The 22,612-nt window shown below is 39.1% G+C and overlaps 1 protein-coding gene across 1 annotated transcript in view; it reads left to right on the forward strand.

Moving 5' to 3' along the window:
• opn7b (opsin 7, group member b) overlaps positions 1–22,184 on the forward strand; it is an 81,265-nt gene extending 59,081 nt beyond the window's left edge. Inside the window, exons 5-6 of the mRNA XM_028452769.1 lie at positions 14,293–14,627; positions 15,720–22,184. Coding sequence (XP_028308570.1) covers positions 14,293–14,627; positions 15,720–16,220 — 836 coding nt within the window. The 3' untranslated portion in view covers positions 16,221–22,184. The remainder of the gene's footprint in view (positions 1–14,292; positions 14,628–15,719) is intronic.
• The last annotated feature ends 428 nt before the right edge of the window (positions 22,185–22,612 follow it).

Here is a 22,612-nt window from a genome sequence, read left to right on the forward strand (position 1 = left end):
GATGGGAAGTTGAGGGTGGTAGGGTATGGGTCACGCACATTGACACCAGCTGAACAAAGTTACCACTTACACAGTGGAAAACTTGAATTCTTGGCTCTGAAATGGGCAATATGTGACAAATTTAATGACTATTTGTTTTATGCCCCTCACTTTACAGTCTTCACAGACAACAACCCGCTCACTTATATACTAAGTACTGCCAAGCTCAACGCCGTGGGTCACCGGTGGGTGGGACAGCTGGCTGATTTCCGCTTTGATGTAAAATATCGGCCTGGCAAAACCAACATCGATGCCGACACCTTGTCTCGCTGTCCTCTTGACATTAACGCTTTTGTAAAAGAGTGCTCTGAGGAACTGTCAGAGGATGCAGTTGGTGCTATATGGGAAGGAAGTCGAAGGGCGCAACAAGGAGATATAGCCTGGGTGGCAGCCCTCAACTTAGCTTCGCCAGACCAGCCCAGCATGGAGATCCTACAAACAATAAGTCATGATGAGTTGATGAGAGAACAGCACGCAGACCCAGCGATTGGAAAAGTGATGGAGTTTAAAGAAAATAACACACCACCCACGGAGTTCAATGGAGGGGGAGTGAACACAGCCACAAGGAGACTTCTCAGAGAGTGGAACAGGTTGCACATAGAGAATGGATTACTCTATAGGAAAACCACTGACCGAAAACAACTGGTCCTCCCTGCCACTTACAAACGAACAGCTCTCACTCATCTGCATGACAAGATGGGTCATGTTGGCACGGAAAAGGTCTTGAGTCTAGCAAGAGAGCGTTTTTACTGGCCCTTCATGAAAAAAGACATTGAAGAGTATATAACTAGAAAGTGCCCTTGTATTAAGCTGAAAAAGCCTGCCGTACCAGAAAGAGCACCCATGGGCAGCATAACGTCAAACTCGCCCCTTGAACTCGTTTGCATAGATTTTCTTCATCTGGAAGCCTCTCGGGGAGGGTTTGAGTATATTCTAGTAGTGGTAGACCACTTTACTAGATTCGCTCAGGCCTACCCTACCAAGAATAAAGCGGGTAAGACGGCTGCTGATCGGCTCTTCAACGATTTCATCCCCAGGTTCGGGTACCCCACCAAGCTCCACCACGACCAGGGCAGGGAGTTTGAAAACGAACTTTTCAAGACACTCAGACAGCTAGCAGGCGTTAGCCACTCCAGAACTTCCCCCTATCACCCGCAATGCAACCCTGCTGAAAGACTAAATCGAACCCTACTACAAATGCTCCGGACCTTGGGAGACAAAAAGAAAGAGAACTGGAAGGATCACTTGCCCCACATCATACATGCGTACAACTGTACAAAGCACGAGGCTACAGGCTTTTCCCCTCACTATTTGTTGTACGGCCGTCATCCTCGCCTTCCCGTTGACCTCCTCTTTGGCCTCATAACAGACAAAGAAGCTGAAACTCCAAAAAGTTATGCTGAAAAGTGGAAAAGAAAAATGATTGAGGCATATCGAATAGCGAACACTAACAGTCAGCAGTCTAGTTCAAAGGGGAAAGTGTACTATGACAAAAGATGCAGGGGTGTGACTCTTCAAACAGGGGACAGGGTCCTGGTACGCAATTTAAATGAAAGAGGTGGGCCTGGCAAGCTTAGACCCTACTGGGAGCAGACCATCTACATGGTGAGAGAGCAGATAGGAGACAATCCGGTATATAAAGTAAGCCCGGAGGCAGGAGGTCGACCCATTCGCACTCTGCATCGAAATCTTCTGCTACAGGTTAACGACCTGCCAGTCGAGCCACTGCAGAATCCCGTCGCAAATGCTCCTCATTCCCAAAAGAGAACTAGGAAGCCCCCAGAACCCCCAAAGGTTTCAGAAAGGACACAAAGCTCAGGTGCAAGTGACTCAGAGGAAGAGGAAGGTACATTTCATTATTGGTTGCGGATACCTGCAGAAAAGCCGAGAAATGAGAGTAACCCCACAAATCAAACTGTTGCCTGTGCGTCACAAAACCAACCTTTGCCAGGGAGGGAAAACACCATGGGTGAGGGACAAGAAGCACACAGTGAAAATGAACTCGTCATCGATCCGCCTCAGCCTAATAATGACCAGACATTGCCTGAAGCACCTCACGAAGAAAGAGATGCTCACGAACCTCAGCCGAGACACCAGACTCCCGTAAGACAATCTAGCAGAATAAGACGGCCTGGCTACATGTTCACATACCCATCTCTGGGACAACCAGTTTACCAGCTACGTCCCACTGTGAATGCAGTTACAATTACACCCAGACATTACCAGAGCAACCCTAATCCTTATATCTATAGTCCCTGCTCTTCAACCCCACCATATCCATACCAGCCAGCCACATACCCAATTCATTGTTTTTGAACTGCTCACTTAAAGACTTGAGAACATACTTACATAAACACACACACAGACCCATACACCGAGTTAAACTACAATTATATGACTAAAGGGCTTTATTGTGTTACATCCTTGTGATTTGTTTATATGAATAGTAAAAAAAAAAAAAAAAGATGAAAAAAATGGTTAAGATGAGATTCGGATTAATAGGATGCAGATGATGAAGGTCAAGTGTCAGGAGCCACTTCTGTTCGTTGGGGAGTGTGTGATCCATTCAAAATGTATAATAACATTTTTGTATATTATTTCTTAGATATTATTTCTGAAAGATATTATTGTTGATATTGTTTTTGTGTCCTGTTCAGCACTTTATTTTGTTATTTGTAGAGGAGTCAAACAGCCCATTATTGGGATTAACTAATCATTGAAGCCCTCAAAAATAATTAATTTCACATTTGTTGTGAACTGAAGCCTGAAATTCAGCGGAAGGAAAAGAGTGGAACCAATGTGCACGGGTGATGGCTCAACCCGGTCCCTTTTAGGTGGGGGTTTCCGTCCCGTCCGTCAGAGGTAACCTGGGAAGAGAAATGTGCGGCTCGTGTCTTCATTACTCTGAGTCCTTTGCCTGTGTTTTCCAGGTTAGTACGTTCTGAAAATCACACAGAAATAATACTGAAAGCTAAATATCTTATAGAGAGAGAGTTAGGCATGGTTTGTGAGTGTGTTTTGTTATTAAAAAAGGACTTATGAGCGGAGGTAGCTCGCCGTTCGGCAAGTTGAAGTGACACACGTGGCGCACCATTGTATAGTGCAAGGTACACTGTAATTTGTGTATTTGTGGCTTCCTGTACATGTTATGAATGTGGTTTGTGAAATGTATTAACAATATTTGGGATACTGAGATGCTGAACACACAAATATTTTGCTCTGAGTTATTTTTGTAATAGGTTTGGTGAGAAAATGCTGTTTCAGTTCACTGCAGAAATAGGTTAAAGTAAGTTGAGCTTAAAGAAGCAGTAGGTAAGTTTGTTTGTAAAAAAAACTGTGAAGAGTTAAATAGTAGATTTTCCATGTTAAATGTGTCAGTCTGGGAACGGGTTTAAACAGTGTTAATATGCATTAGTGGTAAGAACTACACAATATTTGGCACTATGCCATAGTAGCCACAAAGTCAGTATAAATACTGAAATACACTTTCAGATAAAATAAATATCTGGTTGATGTCTGTGATGAGTGAATGTGTGAAGGACCATATTGTTGTGTTTATTGCATATTTAACAGACTGTAATTTAGACAAAAAGACATTGAAAGACAAATAATTGTTAAAAAGACAAGTTAGGTTGAATAGTGAAAGTTTAACAATTCCATGTAATAAACAGAGGTAACCTGGGAAGAGAAATGTGCGGCTCGTGTCTTCATTACTCTGAGTCCTTTGCCTGTGTTTTCCAGACACCAAAACCAAACTCTTTTTGTTGCTGTGGTTCGTAAGCCTTGGGACCCGTAACACTTTCTTTCATTGTGTATTCTGATACTTCTTTAAACAGTCAACATTTAGCACTATTAAAATGGTTTTCAATTAATGACATACTAGCGTCCACTAAAAGTACAATAGTTGGGCATTAAATGAAAAAAAAAAAAAAAAACATTCAGCTTGCAATTTATGTACGAATACATAGTCCAAAATATGTATGAAATCTCTAGACATTTTCAGCTTTACACCTTTTTCGTTCAAGTCTATTGAAAAGTAAGGCATGTCACGATAAGGAAAACCTTTATCGTGTACTTCAAGCTTTTTCTAAAGTGTTTGACAACATGTTTGTGTGCATTTATAAAGAAAATGGTCGTTGTTCATGATGATATCTCTATGACCCTTTAAATTTAGCAGTCGGATGCAAAGCTCTATCATGTGCTAATGTGTGCTTTGGTAATTTATTCCCAGCGTTTTGTAACCACAGTCACATACATACCACACACTGATGTGTCTGTGAGTTGTTGAACTGATGTAAGTGGCTAATTGTGCATTCTAAGTGAAGTGGACAAACCACTTATCATCAAGGTGGAATGCTTCATTTAGAGAAAAAAAAATTCATGAAGTATGCTGGGACACGTACATTCAAGAGCTCCTTATAGAAGAAATGCGGCCATGCTGTAATAATGGTCATGTTCAAAGCCAATACAGTATAGAATGAGAATCAGCTGATGTTACCAAACAATTTCACTTATTCCATTTATGTCAATGTTGTATAGAGCAAAAAATGCATTTGGTCTTTGCGTATAATGTACTTGCTTATTTCTAACAGTGAACATTAAGAACCTCTACATCAAATTGTTGCCAGAAGCCAAAAGCAGGCTACAGACTCACTTTCAGTGGGGCATGGGGCAAAAAAAAAAAAAGGTAAAATCACTTGCTTTTAGTTCTAATTTGATTCATTTATGCAGCAGAGTACCATAATTTCAAAGCTTTTTCGCATTTTTTTTTTACGAGTTAATCGGGTAATTGGAAAAAAAGCTTATTATTTTTCTGCACTTTTTCAGGTTTTAGCTGCCCATGATGTGTTCTTGAACACTTTTAGACCCAAATCCCCTTTATGATAATAATTTGTAGTATGTCACAATCAAACTGTCAAATGTTGAAAATTAATATATTTAGAATTGAATTATTTTCCTTGACTGATGGCAAATGCTTCTTATGCAAGGTGATGGTGGGCCTAACTGAGAACCACTGGCCAAAGGAGTTGTTTGACAATATGATCAAAAAACAAACAACCAAAAGTCCAAAATAAGAAACTAAAATAGTAGCAGCAACATGAAAATAACCCTGGGCACAATTCGAGTGTGACATATTGACTAATTTGGCAATAAAGTAGTCATAGATTTTAAACCTGGCAAGAATTGCGCAGTCTAAATCAGTGATCCCTGAACTTGATGGGCCACAGACAGTTTCAACAATAGACAATCTTTGGGAGATGAGTGCATGTTCATTGTTTTGTCATTTAAATTGACTTCCCAGAAAGTAGATTATATGTCACACTTCAGTGAAAAGCAGCTGAACACAATCGATTAATTTACTAATTATTTTCCATATGTTTAACCAGTTCCAGTGGAGTGTAAAGGCAGCCATTAAATGATGCACCAATCATGTTTAAATTATTAGAAACTACACTTAACAAGTGGCTGAGTCAAAACTGTTAGATGGGATCCACTTAGTTCAACCTCACAGGGAATTCATCCTCAGATCATTTAATTAATGGTAAAAGCTCTGGGTGATTTCAGATGATGAACTCAAAGTCTAGAATGGTCCCACTTGGTGGTGTAATTGGTCGCATGACAGCCTTATATACCTCTTACAGGTTTAAGGTCTGCCTTTTTTCCCCTCTGAGAAGTTTAAATTAATAATAATAGTGGAGCGGGTAAAGACATTCAGAGCATGTCTTGCACTGTTTGGTTCAGGTTGTGTCTTCGGTTACTTGGGTTGATGGATTCTGCCATCCTTGTGATTCATCTGGGTCGCCTACACATGAGAAATCAAGCTTTGGGTGGCCTCACTTGTGCTCAATCCCGTGCGTCATGGCGCACGGAGAATTTTGGTTACGCCGAAGTGCGGCGCAGCACTGCGTCACTGGCGTGCCCCCAGCTTACTGATGGATGGAGTGCCTTTAGGCGCTGTCACAGACAGGAAGGTGATCTCCACCGATGCAAGCCTGTCAGGCTGGGGTGGGATTCACGTGGGCAGATCTGTGAGGGGCCGCTGGAATGCGGCCCTCCAGCGCTCTCACATAAATTACTTGGAACCGTCGGTCCTGGTTAGGACAGTCATGGCGCATATCAACCAGCAGGGTGGGTTACACTCCCCTCGGTTGCTTTTGCTGGCACGCAGACTGATCCTATGGAGTGTGGGATGTCTCCTCTTGCTGAGAGCAACACATCCTGGGGATCATGAGGGCACGGACCTGCTTTTCAGGGGAATGGATGTTGCACCCAGGCATGGTGCGACAGCTGTGGGCCTGTTACAGACGGGCCGAGGTGGACCTGTACGTAGGGGAAGAAAATGTGCAGTGTGCGATGTTTTTCTCCCTACACAGCCCCCACACAGATTGCTCCACTCGGCATAGAAGCACTGTTGCGCGCTTGGCTCATTCGAACCAAACCCGGCTTTTGTGCCGAAGGTGGTGGGCTCATGTTCTCCCATCGACCTGCTGGCCTTTTCTGCCTCACAGAGTGAGCGGCCTCATTTGTTTCGCCCTGTTCGTGCGATCCGCACTTATATGGGCAGGACAAGGTGCCTCAGGAGGAGCGATCAGCCGCTCGTCTCTTGGGCCAATCCCCGTAAGGGGATGCCTGTCACTAAACAATGCCTGTCACACTGGATCGTGGAGGCTATTGCTTTAGCTTACTCAAGTCAAGATCTGCAGCTGCCCATGGGTCTGCGTGCACACTCAACTCGGGGTCTTGCCACATCCTGGGCTTTGTTCAGGGAGTTGTCTGTTCAGGACATCTGTGCGGCCACGTGCTAGTCCTCGCCCCTCACATCTGTCTGCTTTTACATGCTGGACATATCAGCCTCATGCGTGGCACGGGCGGTCTTACTGTAAGCAGATTCCTGTTCCCTGGGCTGGTGACGTTCGGTAAGCATTCCTGCACTATGGGAGTTTTCATATCCCGTAGTGAGACATCTCACAAAATATTATGAAATAGAACTATAGTTTACTTTTGTAACTCCGGTTCTACGAGTAATGAGTGAGATGTTTCGTCAGACTGCCATTCTTTCTCAAACGAGAAGAGTTTGCTTACTACGAATGACACGCACCTGTTTGCCCCCTCCTTTTATAGGAGGTGGGAGGTTCTCCCATCGAACTGATAAGCTTCACCGGCCAATCAGGATTGGCAAAGTGAAATAGGTATTCTGAGAAATGTAGCAGAGGCAACATCCCATAGTGAGACATCTCACTCATATTACTCATAGAACCTGGGTTACGAAAGTAACCTATAGTTATAGTTTGTAAAGGGGCAGATAAATTTCTTTAGCTAGCAAGTTTGCATTAGCTTAGCAGTTAGCCTATTATAAACAAATACTGCATTGCTTTAACACAGAGAATAGGGCTTAACAAACAACTTCTAACAAGAATGGCCTGATCTCTAGAGGACGTTCCGGCACTTCCAGTTTTGACAGGAAATAACCCGTATTGAATGGTCGGGTCTGGACAACCAAACCACATTGTTTTCCACCACAAGATATTACCGAAAGATCATAAACAACATATAATTTCGTAACAAAAGGCTTAAGGCAGAAGAGCTCTCATGGATTTCTCAATTTCGGTGGGAAAAAAGTTTACCGGCGGGGTTATACGGTATTCAGTCACATGCTTTCTTAAATGTAAATTTATTTTGTTTAATTCGTACTCATAATCAATTTTGATCTGTTCTGAATGTGTCTGCTTATGCTTAAATGTCAGCTGAGGTGTTTTCAGTCTCAGTAACTTCAATGTGCTGCATCATAAAGCTACACTCAGATTTATTTGCGTACACAAGGTCAGACCTGATGTGAGATTGGATTGCAGCGTACACTCACGTTAAGATTGATAAATACAGAAAGTTGCGTGAATTTGGTCGAATGCCCTTCATACGCACAGTTCTGAAGATTAAAATGTTTATCTAAAGCTCATTTACAGGGCCAGGAGAAGAGATTCACTGTCCACTCAGAACACTTTGAATTACAATATGCTCAAAGATGATTATGGATTTTTGACCAAATAACAAAAAAAAAATTAACATATAGCTTTAATGCATGTTTCAATAGACCAGAGAGACATTCATAAATGGCTTTAACATTCAGGAGACAAAAATGTTTGAGATGATTAGAGACCCTTTCAACTATGAAATCCATGATGAGAACCAGCATACATTTAGAATGAAACTGAACAAGATCAAAGAGGGTGAGAGGAAGCAATATTCTTTTTTCAACAACACTTGGTCAACATTCAAATTGAAAGATTTCCATGTTATGATTTCAGTCTGGTATTCAAGAACAATTCTTCATGCCTCAGGTCATTATGAAGACATTAACCATAAATAAAATTTCATAAGCCCATTTTAATGCAAAAGTTTTACCTTCTAAGACTCATTCGGGTGTTTTTTTTTTTTATTTACTTACCAAAATCAGATGATTTACAAAGTAAAATACAATGAGACAGCATGTTATTCATAGCAGAACAAGATAAATTAGCTTTCAAAAAGGAAAGCACTTCTCTAAGCTTCAGACAAAGTTCAATTGAATAAAGTCTTAGTCATTCTATTTACTAACACTATCACATTTAAAATCAAGTAAGCTGCTGGAGGGTGGCGGATTTAATCGAGAACATTTGAATGCACAGGCTGATGCCGGCATCATTAAGGCAAATCTTCCAAGTGAAACATCCAAGCAGCCCAAATAACGTTTTTAATTAAAGCTAAATTTGTGTTGATACATATTTAAACATATGCACACCAATCACAAAACACCTTGAGGCAAAATGTGGATTTTTAATCTGTTTCTGCACAAGCCACTGAAGGTGGCGGTGCAGAAGTAATGGGGATAAACCTCCAGCATAGCTCAGTTCAGAGGTGGCAGCTGCCTGCCTCAGCTGGTTGGAGTTAGGGGAAAGTTCTTAGAAAACAAGGAGCGAGAAAGATAACATGCACGTCAATGAAGCCCAAGCTAATCACACAGGAAACCACTAATAAGTACAATAAGCACAGACCACAGTGCTCCGGATTGAGTTACATACAAAGTCCAGATGGACATTGTTAAAGACTATTCCTTATTATTCTTGCACTGATGCTATATGATCAAAATCTAAATTCATTTCTACAGTAGGTATTTAGTGGCCGTGCTTGTGCAGCAAGCAATCGCTTAATTTAGTCTGTGTACAGAGATATTTCTCACTCCCACACTACCTGTTTTGGAACATTTTAGATTAATGCTTACAAAATGTTGTTTGCAAAACTCTTCTAAGCAAAATCTTCTCTGATCTGAAACATATTTTAAGGCCCCTTTACCAACTTTCTCCTTTTTGTTCCATTTGCATTTGACTGAAGTGCAGTTTGTTTGTGTGTAGCTCCAAAATGATATTTACTATTCCAGTGGGAGGATCACAGCAGTGACAAGGCAGGTGATTAATGGGTTTTGTTTCAATAGAAGTGCCATAAAGTGACAATATCTGATCTGTGCTTTATGCATAAAATTTAATTGAAATAATATTGAATTCTCTGTAGTCTGGGTAGAATGGGTTAAAGTCTCTGAGTAGCATTGCTTTCATCTCGATTCACAACATTGTTATTGCTGATTTTCAAGCAGAAATACTTTTTTCTGTGAACTTGCTCAGGAAGTGTACTTCTTTGAATTTGTAGATGCGTTTCCATTACCCAGGGTAATGATCAAAATCTAAATAGCCCAATAAACTGGTAATGGAAACACCTGAGTTTCGAAAGAAAAACAATCAAATAAAAACAGGATTGCTAAAAAAAATGTTACCCTTTCATGAGGAGGAATTTCAGACTTTTGGAAAGTGAAATGTATAGCAAAAGCGCCATGGAAACACTTTTTCTGCAATTACACGTCGCATGATGTGACGTATCTGGTCACATGACCACTGCTCTCCAAGAAAACATGGCATGGTACGTGTAGACAGAAGAGGAGACAGACATTTCTTAGTATCATACTTTAAAATATTAGTGCCACATAGACGTGAAACAACAGAGGAATACGGAGTGTTATAAGGAGGTTTAGAACGAAGTCACGCGGGATGGGAGTTCACCAAATTTTTGAGGCTCCTGCCTAAAACAAGCTTCAATGGAAACATGTTCTAAGCTCAATTAAACTTTGTCAAAACTTTAGAAATATCACTTATTTTGCAAAAAACTAATAGAAACAGCTTATGATATTTACTCACTCATAAATCACCACTAACTAGGCACTATTACCTCCACCAAGGAGGCAATGATTACGCCAAGATCACTACAAAAATGCTTAATATTTGACAAATGTTTCCATTATATTCAATTTTGGAGGGCATCAGTTTAAAAAAAAAAATGTATATCTCAGTTTATGTTCGACCGATCTTTATGAGTTTTGTTATGTCATGTTGGTTCCTCAATGATTCCAATGATTTTCATCCGGGATCAGATCCGGATTGCGTAAGTTATCACAATTGTTTTGGTTTTTTTAAAAAAAAGGGGATGCCAATATATTTGGACCTACTGTATTGTTATTAATGAGGATATACATTTCTTCCAAGCCTTTAAAGTGTGAATGGTCATGCTACCATGATTAGGATCACTGATCCAGATAACTGCTAATATCTGGCAAAAAGGATATTAGGCACTTGGTGGAGTTTTGTGCTCTTGTAGTGTATCAGTGAAAAAGCTGAATCAGAATAGATTCACTTTGTAACCATGATGCCCAACCCTAATAATGGGGTCAGAGTTGTAGCTCTAATCCTGTTCTTCAGGAATCTGCATCCCATAGAGCAAAACCCAAACATTTCCCATAAATATGCAATGCTAAATATCTAACACACATTCCCTCAGTGACGCTGAACAGAAAATACAGAAAATCCATTAACATTCAATTGCAGAGTACAAATACTGTAATATAAAGCACTGCTGTCTAAATTGTGCTGCTTGCCACTATTCTATATATTTTTCATACCTTTAAAAACTGTTTCTTGTTAGATTTCCAACAATTCCCATGAATAAAATCAACTCTGTATTCTAAGAGCTCAAGGAGTATCTAAAGTGTTTCTCACACTCAAAACACAGTCAACATAAAATGCACAAAAGAAACTCCAGGTACCCAAAGCCTGAAAGGAATATTTGAAATGCAAATGTAGAAACATTTTTATCAGACTTTCCTGCAAGAAAACATGTAGAAAATATGCTGCCATTGTGCCTTGAAACCACTCTCATCATCAAAGAGTGCACTTTCTCACAAGCAGGAAAATTCTATGAAGTCCTAAAAGGAATGACCCACACTAAACGATACCCACAATAAACAAAAAAACATCAAGTCTTTGTATTGTTGTAACCATTGAAACGGGAAGATAAAGTGAACATCCAAAAAAAAAAAAAACTGAAAGAATCTTATAAGACCTTGAGTCATTAATGTTGACAATTTGAAAGAATGTTTTTCTTTTAAACATACATTCAGAGAGAAAACCAAAGTAATCCTCTTTCAAAGGCAACTTTCTCACAACTAATTAATACTGTGTTTTAAACCCGCTGAGGCCCAGATTTCTCAGAGCTGGGGGACTTCTGGGTTAAATTAGATTTTCCAGCTTGTTTGGTACAAAGGAATGCTTCATCAAACAAACGGAAATCAAATCCTTGTAGTCTCTAAAAAAATACATGATTTTCATGTTATTAATATTTAGATTCTGGATACAGATGTTCAGAACAAATTTTAGAAACTCAGAGCACAATAGTGTGAATAATAGTTGACACTATTATTAAAACACTTTCCGTGTGTATTCTAGAGACTGATTGAAATATCCCTGCATGAATGAGTTTCTGACTGCATTTGGCTTTTCTCACCAGCTGACTTCAGTTCAGCTTGTGTGACAGAGCCCAAAAGCCCCGCCCCCTTCCACACCATCCTCCTGGACTGTAAGAAGAGTTGACATTCAGCTGAAGAAGCTGTGTGCACCACTGATAAGCAGCCTGCCTTTCCCCTCAATGTTTGCACACTGGCCAAACTCCTGTCTGAATCAATTAGAGCTTAACACTGGTCTCCAGCATTATTTTTCACTACTAATCAGTATAGTGCGTGGGGATTTGGTCTTTTTTTGGTGTTGGCAATGTTGACGAACCATATAGTTAAAGTAGTTTAAAAAAAAAAAAAAAAGAAAGAAAAAGAAACCAGCATTTAAAAAGTCATATTTACATTTGTAATAAAATAGATGGAAATTTTACACCTTACACACAAAAACGTATCAAATGTGATGCCCAAGAGCTTTGAGGCTTACCTCTGCTAAGGAAAAATCAACACCCACAGGAGTATGTGGTGTAATTCAATAAGTCACACAAAGTGTGACTGAATGATGCTTCTCGAGCTCTTGTTTGCACGGATCTCTGTGAAGTGTGAGAAGCACTGGGATCTGTTTAAGCTTCTCCAGTGTTTTCTCTCACATGTGAACCTAAAGCAAACATGCTATGCAGATACTTTCTTGACACGCAGAGAATTGTTTATGTTCACATTGCAGGCAAGAGCAGCATTACTTACTTCGTATGTGCATTGGTCTGGACCACGTAATCTCGTACTTTAAAATGCCTGAAGTAAAACAGCCCAAACATTGTTGGGAAAGCATTGCATGAATGAATGAATACTCCTTTTTTGCCCATTGAATTGTTTGTATGATATTGATAAACATTTTTTTTAATCAAGGTATTCATCAACAACAGGGTAATTCAAACCGAGTACCATTCATTTTTTCAGTAATGGAGAAAACGAATAAAGGTTCATTTTCCGTTTTTCGTACCGAAGCAAAAGAGCTTGAATCTGAAAAACAAGGAGCTTTCCGTTTTTTCATTTTGGTTTTGGGAACAAATATAAAATGAGTTTTTTTTATTTTTTCATGTTTTTGTTACATAATGAAAAACAAATGAACGAATGATACAATTCCTCTCCACTTTCTTGTTATTCTGTCCTTATTCCTAACACTGCATGTTGTTAGCATCAGATAAACACAAATGTGATTTTAGTGGTATTTTGTTCATTAAGAATTTAAGTCAGTTTTTGTCAACTACAAAAACTTTATCAAAATGTGGTCTTATGCATTGATCACATATCTATAGGTGTAATGTATTTACAAACATTAATACAATCCCATATCCAGTAAATAAATTGTATTACATTTTTAAAAGATGCTTAAACTCTGCTTTAAATTTTATATTTATTTAGAAAATATCTGTAGCAGATTTAGTTGACTAAAATCTTAATGTAGATCAATTGACTAAAACTAGACTATAACTGAAATAGTCCTGATGACCACATTTGGAATAAAACTAAGGCCAAGTTCACACTGCAGGCAGATGCGACAGTCTGAAAAGCACAATTCCAATTTTTTCAAATCTGACCCAGGTCACCTTCATATGTGGTCTTTAGATTTTTTTGAAATGCACCTACAGTCTGGACAGCCAACGTGCTTTCTATCTGACTTCTACGTCATTGTATCCAAGCATTCGGTTGCAAAGATGTAGCAGTCACCACACTACAAACGACTAAAGCGATAAACCTGGATCTCTTCTTTTCTAGTCTCCTTAAAGTTATGAAGTGCTGACTTCTGTTGGAAAGAAACTTTCTCACACACAGTCCTACACTGGATGCCTCTATATTTTTACTTAATAATAATGGCTTTGATTTCTATAGTACTCTTTTTGAGGAAACTCAAAGCGCATACAGAAACCATTATTCTTTCACACCAATCTCTCACATCAGTCATATCAGTGGTGGTAAGCTACAATGTAAGCCACAGCTGACCTGGGGCATACTGACAGAACCGTGGCTGCCATTTTGCGCCTACAGCCCCTCTGACCACCACCAACATTCATGCACAATTCATACCCAATCATACCAGGCAATGTGTAAAGTGCCTTGCCCAAGGACTCGGATAGAGCGGGATTTGAAACCCCAACCCATCGATTATCAGCTGACCCACGTATGTGCCTCTTCTGTGCATGCAGGTCACTTCAGGGTTGCATTCTGTTCCTACTCTAAACTGATTGAAGACGCATTTAATATGTAATATGAGCAATAACACAAAGAATTGTGCATTACGACCTGGAATGTGAACGTAGTCTAAGTTGCATTTTAGTCAAAAGACTGACTTAAACTGAATCAAAATGTGCTGTCAAATGCATGCATTTTTCTGATATGCTATTTTAAATGATGTAATCTATGTGTAAGTAATCACTGAAATGTATTTTCAGGGAACAAGTTTTCCTTCTGCCACGCCCGCCTGCTGGTCGCTGGCGTTTGGTGCTACGCTGGTGTGTTTGCAGTGGGTCCGCTGTCAGGCTGGGGGGAATATGGAGCTGAACCCTATGGGACAGCCTGCTGTATCAACTGGGATGCACCCAGTCAGAATTCTGCAGCAATGAGCTACATCATATGCCTCTTCTTCTTCTGCTACATCTTACCCTGCACCGTCATCTTCCTCTCGTACACATTTATCCTGCTGACTGTCCGCGGCTCGCGTCAGGCTGTTCAGCAGCACATGTCTCCACAGAATAAGATCACCAATGCACATACGCTTATTGTGAAGGTAAATCATGGCTGTGCGCTGTTTGCATGATCCGTTAAATATATATAACAACAAATGTGTTTAATGTATTACCAAAGAACTAAATATGTGCACTTTTTATTAAAAAAACATTAAAAGTACTTTTTAAAATGATTTTATATCTTCTGACAAACTATGGAGAGCAGCTATTTTGGACAGTTATGACGTGCTTTTGTTCATCTGCATGGACTGTTGCATTAAAGGAATTGTGGGAGGTAGGGGTGAAACAGGTCTGTTGACATTGTAGGAAGTGTAATTTTATCTGTTGGCTCTTGGAATGAAGTGTTAGAAGTGCACAAATATGGCTAGCAACTGCAAGGAAATCAGAAATACTTTAATAATCCCAGGGGAAAATTATTTAAAGCTGCGTGAAAGGATATCTGTTCATGGACGGGAGGATGTGCCAGGGATCAGCATCAAATAGGTCCCCCCTGATAGGTCCTCCCGATAGCTCATCATTTAGCCACAAGGGAGTAAGAGGGAACAATCTGTTGGGGATGCAGTTAGTGCCATGACAGCACCCATAGTATCCCCTGTAAACAGAAATGTAGTAGTGCTCTGAATAAGTATGTGTAAGAGCTGCATCAAGACTTTCTGTGAAGAATAATCTGTCAGACCGCGTCAGGTTTCATACGTAACTTTTGCTTTGTGCCCATTAGCTTAGCCCACAGATCCCTCTCACAGCAGCTCGGCTTGAAGCGGTCCTCGCATATCAATTAATTTTGTCTTAACTGAAACGTTTTGAGTGTGTATCCCATACCGATATTTAGGAGCCAACATCTGGCTAACTTATTGTCACTATTTGACTTAGAGACGCAAAATAAGTGTTTTTCTCTTGTTATAGCGACCATTGGCTTTACACGCCGCCATTGTTCAGAAACTGTAGATCAGTGGAACACTGCTGCCTAGCAACAGCTAACAGCAATCAATTAACGAATATATTTTTTTTAAAAAAAAAGGTGCACATATTTTGTTTATTAGTAATATATTAAACACATTTGTTATATACATTTTCACTACAGATACCCTTTAATGTTTATATGACAGCTCGTCTTTGTTGTGGGTTTTTTTCAGCTTTCTGTGGCAGTTTGCTTCGGCTTCCTGACAGCATGGAGTCCATATGCTGTTATTTCGATGTGGGCGGCATTTGGGAACCCAGCATCTGTGCCACCAATGGCATTTGCTCTTGCTGCAATCTTCGCCAAGTCCTCCACCCTTTACAACCCCATTGTGTATTTGGTTTTCAAGCCAAACTTCCGAAAGTTCCTGTGTCGAGACGTGGCCCTTTGCAGGAGGACACTGTGTGAATGTGTCTGCCAGTCCAGCTCTACACAAAAGAGTATATGTGGACAATCGCATCACAAAGAGGAGTGCAACTCGACAAGGTTGTCTAATGGGCTACCTGACAACCACAGGACCTGCAGGCACTGTCCTCGGCCTGAAACAGCAGCTGGTACCCAAGCAACCTTCACGGAGCACAGCCCGCGGCAGACAGTCAGGATACTGCAGGGTACGCAACACAGCGAGGTGGCCGTCAGTCAGCTATCCAACGAAATGCAGAGTGACTTTCTCTAGAGAAATATCAGTTTGAAGGAAATGAGAACAAAATGGTTCTGCAGGACAAAGTTGTTTAACTACCTTTTGAAACAACAAATAGTCAAGAATGGAAGGAAAACTTTTCACAAGCCTCAAATATGTTATACTGCCAAAACAAAAAGTATTATGAAGTCAACGTCACAACAGGACAATATGCAAGAACAGTCCAGAGATGTCCACAGAGCTTTCCTTGTGTTTATTCAGGTCAAATGAAAGCGCGTCAGAAACTATCCGTTCACGGTCAGTGATCAACATCAAGACTGAGCAGTCAAAATGCAAATACAAAACCTCATGCTGTATTATGGAGGAAATGTACTGATCTTTCAAATACCTTAAACTACTTTTTATGTGTTTATGTAATGTGTGATGTGTCTAAAGTGATACATACAATTTATGCATGCCTCAGAATGAAGGACATCCTTCCACACACCTGAAGGAGAAAGCTGAGGAAATATTGGTTTTGATAGCTTCCTATCCTCTTAAAAACAATGTTTCTTTTTTTTTTTTAAATTTTGCTTTGCTTTTGTTCACTTTGCAGAGATGAGATGTCAATTTGGATGTTGTCTATTTTGTCTTTTAACCAGGCCCGGACTCATCTGCAGAGGTTTTGCTAGAGCAATTTGAATGAAACAAAATGCAGCACTATAAGTCCATTAGTCCCTGTGGGAGGGTATTTAATGCTAAGATGTTTTTAGATGGGTTCTTTCTCAGTGACAGTGTGAAAGAGTCTACTTTTGAAATGGGTAGAGAACCTTTATTAAATACTTTACAAAAAAATACTTTTAAATTGTAAATTAGTGGCTAAAACTTTAAACAAAAACCACTATTGAAAACATTGTAATTAACAAAATAATAAATTTAACAAAACAAAAACTCCTTGGCTTTTGAGGGTCTAACATAGCATCTGCCTTGTATTAAAAAAAAAAACCTTAATATTTTCTGGCTTGTTTTATCTCCTTTAGAGTTGAATCCTGTAATATATACAAACATAGCTGTAAATAAAAAATACTTAAAGAACAACGAGTGAACAAATTAGGTTGTTTAATCATTCATTATATGTGAGAACAATTCCCTAGTGTGAGTGTGTGGCTCCAGGACAGACATAATTTAACCTTAAATATCTAAAAATAAAAAATGAAAAAAAATATGTAAATTAAATAAAAATAATTGCTTTGAATGAACCTTTTTACCGTGTTCCTCCTCTTACTTCAGGAAACTATAAAACAAAAATATTAATGTGCCTATACATGATAATAAACCACTTGCCTTTTATGTACCTCCTGCCTGCGTAACACAAGAGACGTTCGGCTTTGCATCAGCATTATTTTCATAGAAATGCCCAGTGAGCACAAGTCGGCTCAACTGCAGCGTTTGCTCAACAAGCAGCTTTGAACCCCCACCACCCCCCGTCCTCTTAACCATAGGTCATCAAATAGTACAAAAAGAGCGATCTTGAAAAAAAATCAAACAGATCTGCTGCAGTGTAAGCTGCTGACTTTTGTATCCTCATCTTTTTAATTTGGTGAAAAGGGAAATCCCCATTTAAGCACTTTACACAGAATTCATAAAAATCCAAAAGTTTTTTTTTTTACCTTCATGTTTTATATGTTATAAAACGTCACTTTAAGCAGTTCGGAACTACAAAGCTAGCACAAATACAATGCTGCTTGCTATTAGTTATTGCTCCTATCGCGATGGGGGAAGCTTAAAGAGATCCTCCACTGTTTTTACAAATGTGGCCAAAAACCTTGGAAATGATCTTATTAGAAGATCTGTCTAACAAAATGCATTGTTGGATTTGCCTGTAAAAGTCCCATTGTGGGAGTGCATTAGTCCGTGATTTATGTTGCATTTGATTGCACTCGGAATCCGGATAAGTTTGACAGAACGAATCGGAAAAGTGCAATGAAACGGCCCTTGAGCTCGGGACTCCAACTCGTGAACTTGGGCAGGATTCACACACCTTAAGTTGGTCAGAATGACGTTTTAGCAAAATGGTGGTGCCCAACGTTACACGTTAATAGTCACTTTCTCCTCAATTTTCACTTTTATGTGACGTCTAATTTGGCACTTGTGTTGCTAAAAGTGAAGAATAACTAGTGGTATTTCAATCCCAACTTTGTTCATTTGAACGCTGCTTGCATACGTAATGATACCCGTATAGTTCAATGCACTCTCTACAGTCTATGGTTCAATGAATCATGCAGGATTCCCCCTGCTGGTGCTTTCAAATCTTACTGAAAGTGTATAACTTTTCTTTCTCTCACGTTTTCCAAGCTTACTGAATAAAACGCATTTACCTTGGAGGTTGAAATTGACCTGGATCTTTCCGGTTTTCCAGTGCAATCAAATGCAGCATTACTCCTAACTTCAGCCATCAGAGCATCAGCTTCGCACTGTTTAAGGGAGAGTATAGGTCCTTTCGGAGAGCTCTTCTTCTCTGCTTCATTGTCTACTACCAAACCGCAGAGTGGAAAATTTCGCAACCTGCGGAGACAGATTATTTTTCAGGTCACAGCTATTTTTATCCTCTTTCCGTAAACAAAAGCGGTTACATTAAAATCTTTAACTTTTCCTGATTATTTAGAGCAAACAAAAGCAGAACAAATTTTGACCTAAAAAGCAGGCTGAATGCTTTAATAGAAAACAATGGGATTTTTAAATTTTCCCATTGTGAAAAGTTAATAAAAGGAATATGGTGCCAAATAATTCATTTTGTTAGACAGATCTTCTAATACAGACAATTCAAAGAATGTAGGCCACATTTGTAAAAACAGAGGTGGATCCCTTTAATGACAAGTTAACACCTGTAGTGAAAGCCCCTTCATCCTTTCTCCTGAGTTTTAGCCCCAATGGTCAATGCTTGTTTGCTCAGGGCTTACATCACTGTTAAATGCAGATTCAGGTTGCTCCTATTGACATTATTGTTGTGGGCAGAAAAGAGGCTTTTTTTCACGAGGCTATAGCACCGAAGCAAGGACTAAACACATGATGCAATAGAAGAATACACTGAATTAAAGAGTAACTAAACCCCAGGTTTTGGCTGACATTTCACTCGGGGGTAATTTTTTAAAAGAAAGCCTTGATTATGGGCGGGGTTCCTTGAGAAGTTAAGACACGCCCAGTCTTTACTATAGAATCTCCAAAGAACAATCTATGCTATGCCAACTATACCCACTCTATCTCTCTCTATTCACAACCCCTTCAATTCAACCTACTCGCCACAGATTGGCTCCAGGTGGTAGTTTTTATAGAAGGGGGCGGAGCCAACACTGCCTGCTGGTGATGCAAGAAGCCAAAACGTCAAACCACCATTCTCAGCCAATAGTAAAATTTGATTGGAATAGCCAGGTGTCAACCCATAGAGGGCAGTTACTATGCCATAAAATACGCCAAATTTTAATACTTTGATTCTTGTCTAATTCTCGACATTCTAGTCAATCAACAACACTACTTTATACCCCAATACATTTGTTTTCAGCAGACGAAAAGTAGTTTAGAGGTTTAGTTACTCTTTAAAAATCACACATGACCATACCGATTTTTTGTAACCATGTTAAACCTTGAAGGTTTAATGCATTAAATAAGATCAGGGATCTTTATTTACAATCATGCAAAACCACATTCTGACTTGTTTTTTGAAGTCTACCTGCTTCCACACACCAGGATGTAATGTGTAGATTAGTACCATTAGATTCAGGTGATTAACAGTTGGCTGAAGTGTGCACGTGTGTGTGTGCTTAAGTTTTATCTGCGATAGCGCCTTCAGGAAATGGCAGATTAAAAAGGAAACACTGATGAAATATGTATTTATTTAAATCCTAAAGGAAGGGAAGGAAGCTAGCTTAAAGCTCAAATATAAATGTTTATCTTGTCGTAGATAATGATAGTAATATTATAGTGATTTGAAATAAGAGCACTGAGAGATCGCAAATCCTATGCCAAGCACCAAATATCTTCTTTGTCAGATATTTGCAGTTATCTGGATCAGTGATCCTGATCATTCACTCTTTAAAAGCTTGGAAGAAACTCAGCGGGTTAATTGAGGAACCAACCCGACATAATTGTGTCAAATGTCATAAAGATCGGACAATTACAAACCAAAATACACATTTTTGAAACTTTGCCAAAATTATATAATAAATAAATTATATTTTCCTTTAAGACAAAGAAAGAACAGTCATTGCAGCTTTGGTTGCAGGACAATTAATGTGTGAATGAGTGTGTGAATTTGGAAGGTTAAATATTGCAAAACTAAAGTAGAAGGAAGCAGCTAATTACTGTTCAAAGAGGTTTTATTTCAAACTTTTTGATCAATCACAAAAAGAGTAATTTAGTAAATGTTATCCTTTAGAAAGACAGAATGATTGTATTCACTTTTGTGCAGAAAGACAGACATCAGCATTTCTTGAAACCAAAGGTTAAAGTTCACTGTACGCTTGTGTTTTTAGGCACTTTTTGATATGTTTATATGTATAAATATACATAAAAACTGTAATCCCTGTGCTAGACTGGGTGCGTTTGACCTTAAACCAGGAAACATAACTGTGAAAAACTCCTACGGATGTCTCATTTTTCTATATAAACATCTGTGTGTGATCATTAATTATTTGCCATCTTTATCCGTGTGACCCCAACTTGATCATTTAACAATGACAATGTAAAGCAATGTACAGTATATATGCTACATAGTGTGCAAAAAATTTCAGTTTCAAATTTGTTGCATGTATGTAAATAATGTGTTTATCAGATGCCATATTACATTTATATACCGCTATGAGTATCAGCTCATTGTGAAGGACTTTGGATTCATTTTGATGTTGTTTTCTAATTGTTTCCGTTGATTGTAATTCAGCGTCTTATTCTCGTGAGAAAATTTCTTGTAATTCTACCTGCAACCACCTCAAAGGTGATTAATATCTACCTCTTGTTTAACCATTGGATGTATAGGCTGCTTAATTAGACAAAGTGTTCAAGTTAGTTTTTTGGGGATAGTTTTCAACATTCCAGATAAATGCATTTATGATGCTTCTTTGGACAAGCTGTTATTTTCAAGTGATTAAATATCAACACATCAAAGTACATACATTAAAATGTTCTTATGCTGCCATGGAGAAGTCTCCTGTTTTCAAAAGGCATTAAAATAACTCTCGTACTGAATATTCCCAACTTTAATGCACCTTAAAGACACAATTTCCTAATGCAGTTTTTGAAGTGGTTTATAATTGACTTCCTGGAAACTGTCAAAAATAGTCTACAGCATGTGCCAGGTTATCTTTACATACAGTACATGCTTATTCCCTATAGACAGGTAGAATTCATGGGGGGAAAAAAACCACATTATCAATTAACTAAGTTCCTGACCATGTAGTGTTAATCCTCAGGAGATATCTGCTTGTGGGCGGTGCTGTAATACCCCTGTGTATGTGAACACCCGTGTATACCTCTTGATTCAAGACACAAACGAGGCTGAATGTGATGTGTTGTGCATTTGTGTATGTGTGATGTAAATGGAAAAAGTCTAAAGGTATTCAACTAATGGTTTATTTCCACTACCCAGCACAGCTCAACTCGGCCTGCACAGATTATCTGCATTTACATTTTAATTATACTTCTTTCACAGTGATCGTAGCGGCTTTAATTGTAGCCATGTAGACTTGTGCTGACAAAGCGGAAAAAAGCATAATTATTACAGTATGAATACTAAATTATGATTATTGTTGTCAGTGAAGTATTTGATGCACTGTGAACATGTTTACAGCTTTGTTTATATGTCTGTCAATTATTAAGGATTGTATAAAAAATGTAACCAATGTCCTATCATTGGTTGGAATGATGAATAAATGTGTCAACACTGAAACGACATGACAAGACTTTTCCTTAAAGGGACACAAAATAGAATGAAGCCACGCTGAAATAGGGGCCCAGCTACATTCTTGTACACCCATGCTACATTCATACACCAATTCAATATGAGTCTTTATTTATCCCACACAACCACACGTTTGTTTACACAGCATTTAACTTGTTTAAAGCATAAAATTCTGATCAGTTATTTATGTAGATGTGTGATATATTATTTGCTGTTGACATCAAACTCAGATTTTCAGCATATGTTGAAAAAAACAAATTTATGCTGTTTTTTGCTGTTCTACTTCAAGCTTTACATTACTTAAAGGGCCCATGTTACACTAAGTTAAGTTTTCTGTGCTTTAAACATCATACGGAGTGGGTGGGAGGAGGGCGGGCCTTCCTCTGGCTCTACTTCTCTGTGCGAGGAGGAAGTAGTCAGTGTCCCGTCTATAGATACGCCCACTCATGAATATGCATGAGTAAAACGCAAATCAGCCTGTTTGTGTAGAGTTGCTCAG

The sequence above is a fragment of the Gouania willdenowi genome, chromosome 7 (assembly GCF_900634775.1).
Source record: "Gouania willdenowi chromosome 7, fGouWil2.1, whole genome shotgun sequence".
Classification (NCBI taxonomy): Eukaryota; Metazoa; Chordata; class Actinopteri; order Blenniiformes; family Gobiesocidae; genus Gouania; species Gouania willdenowi.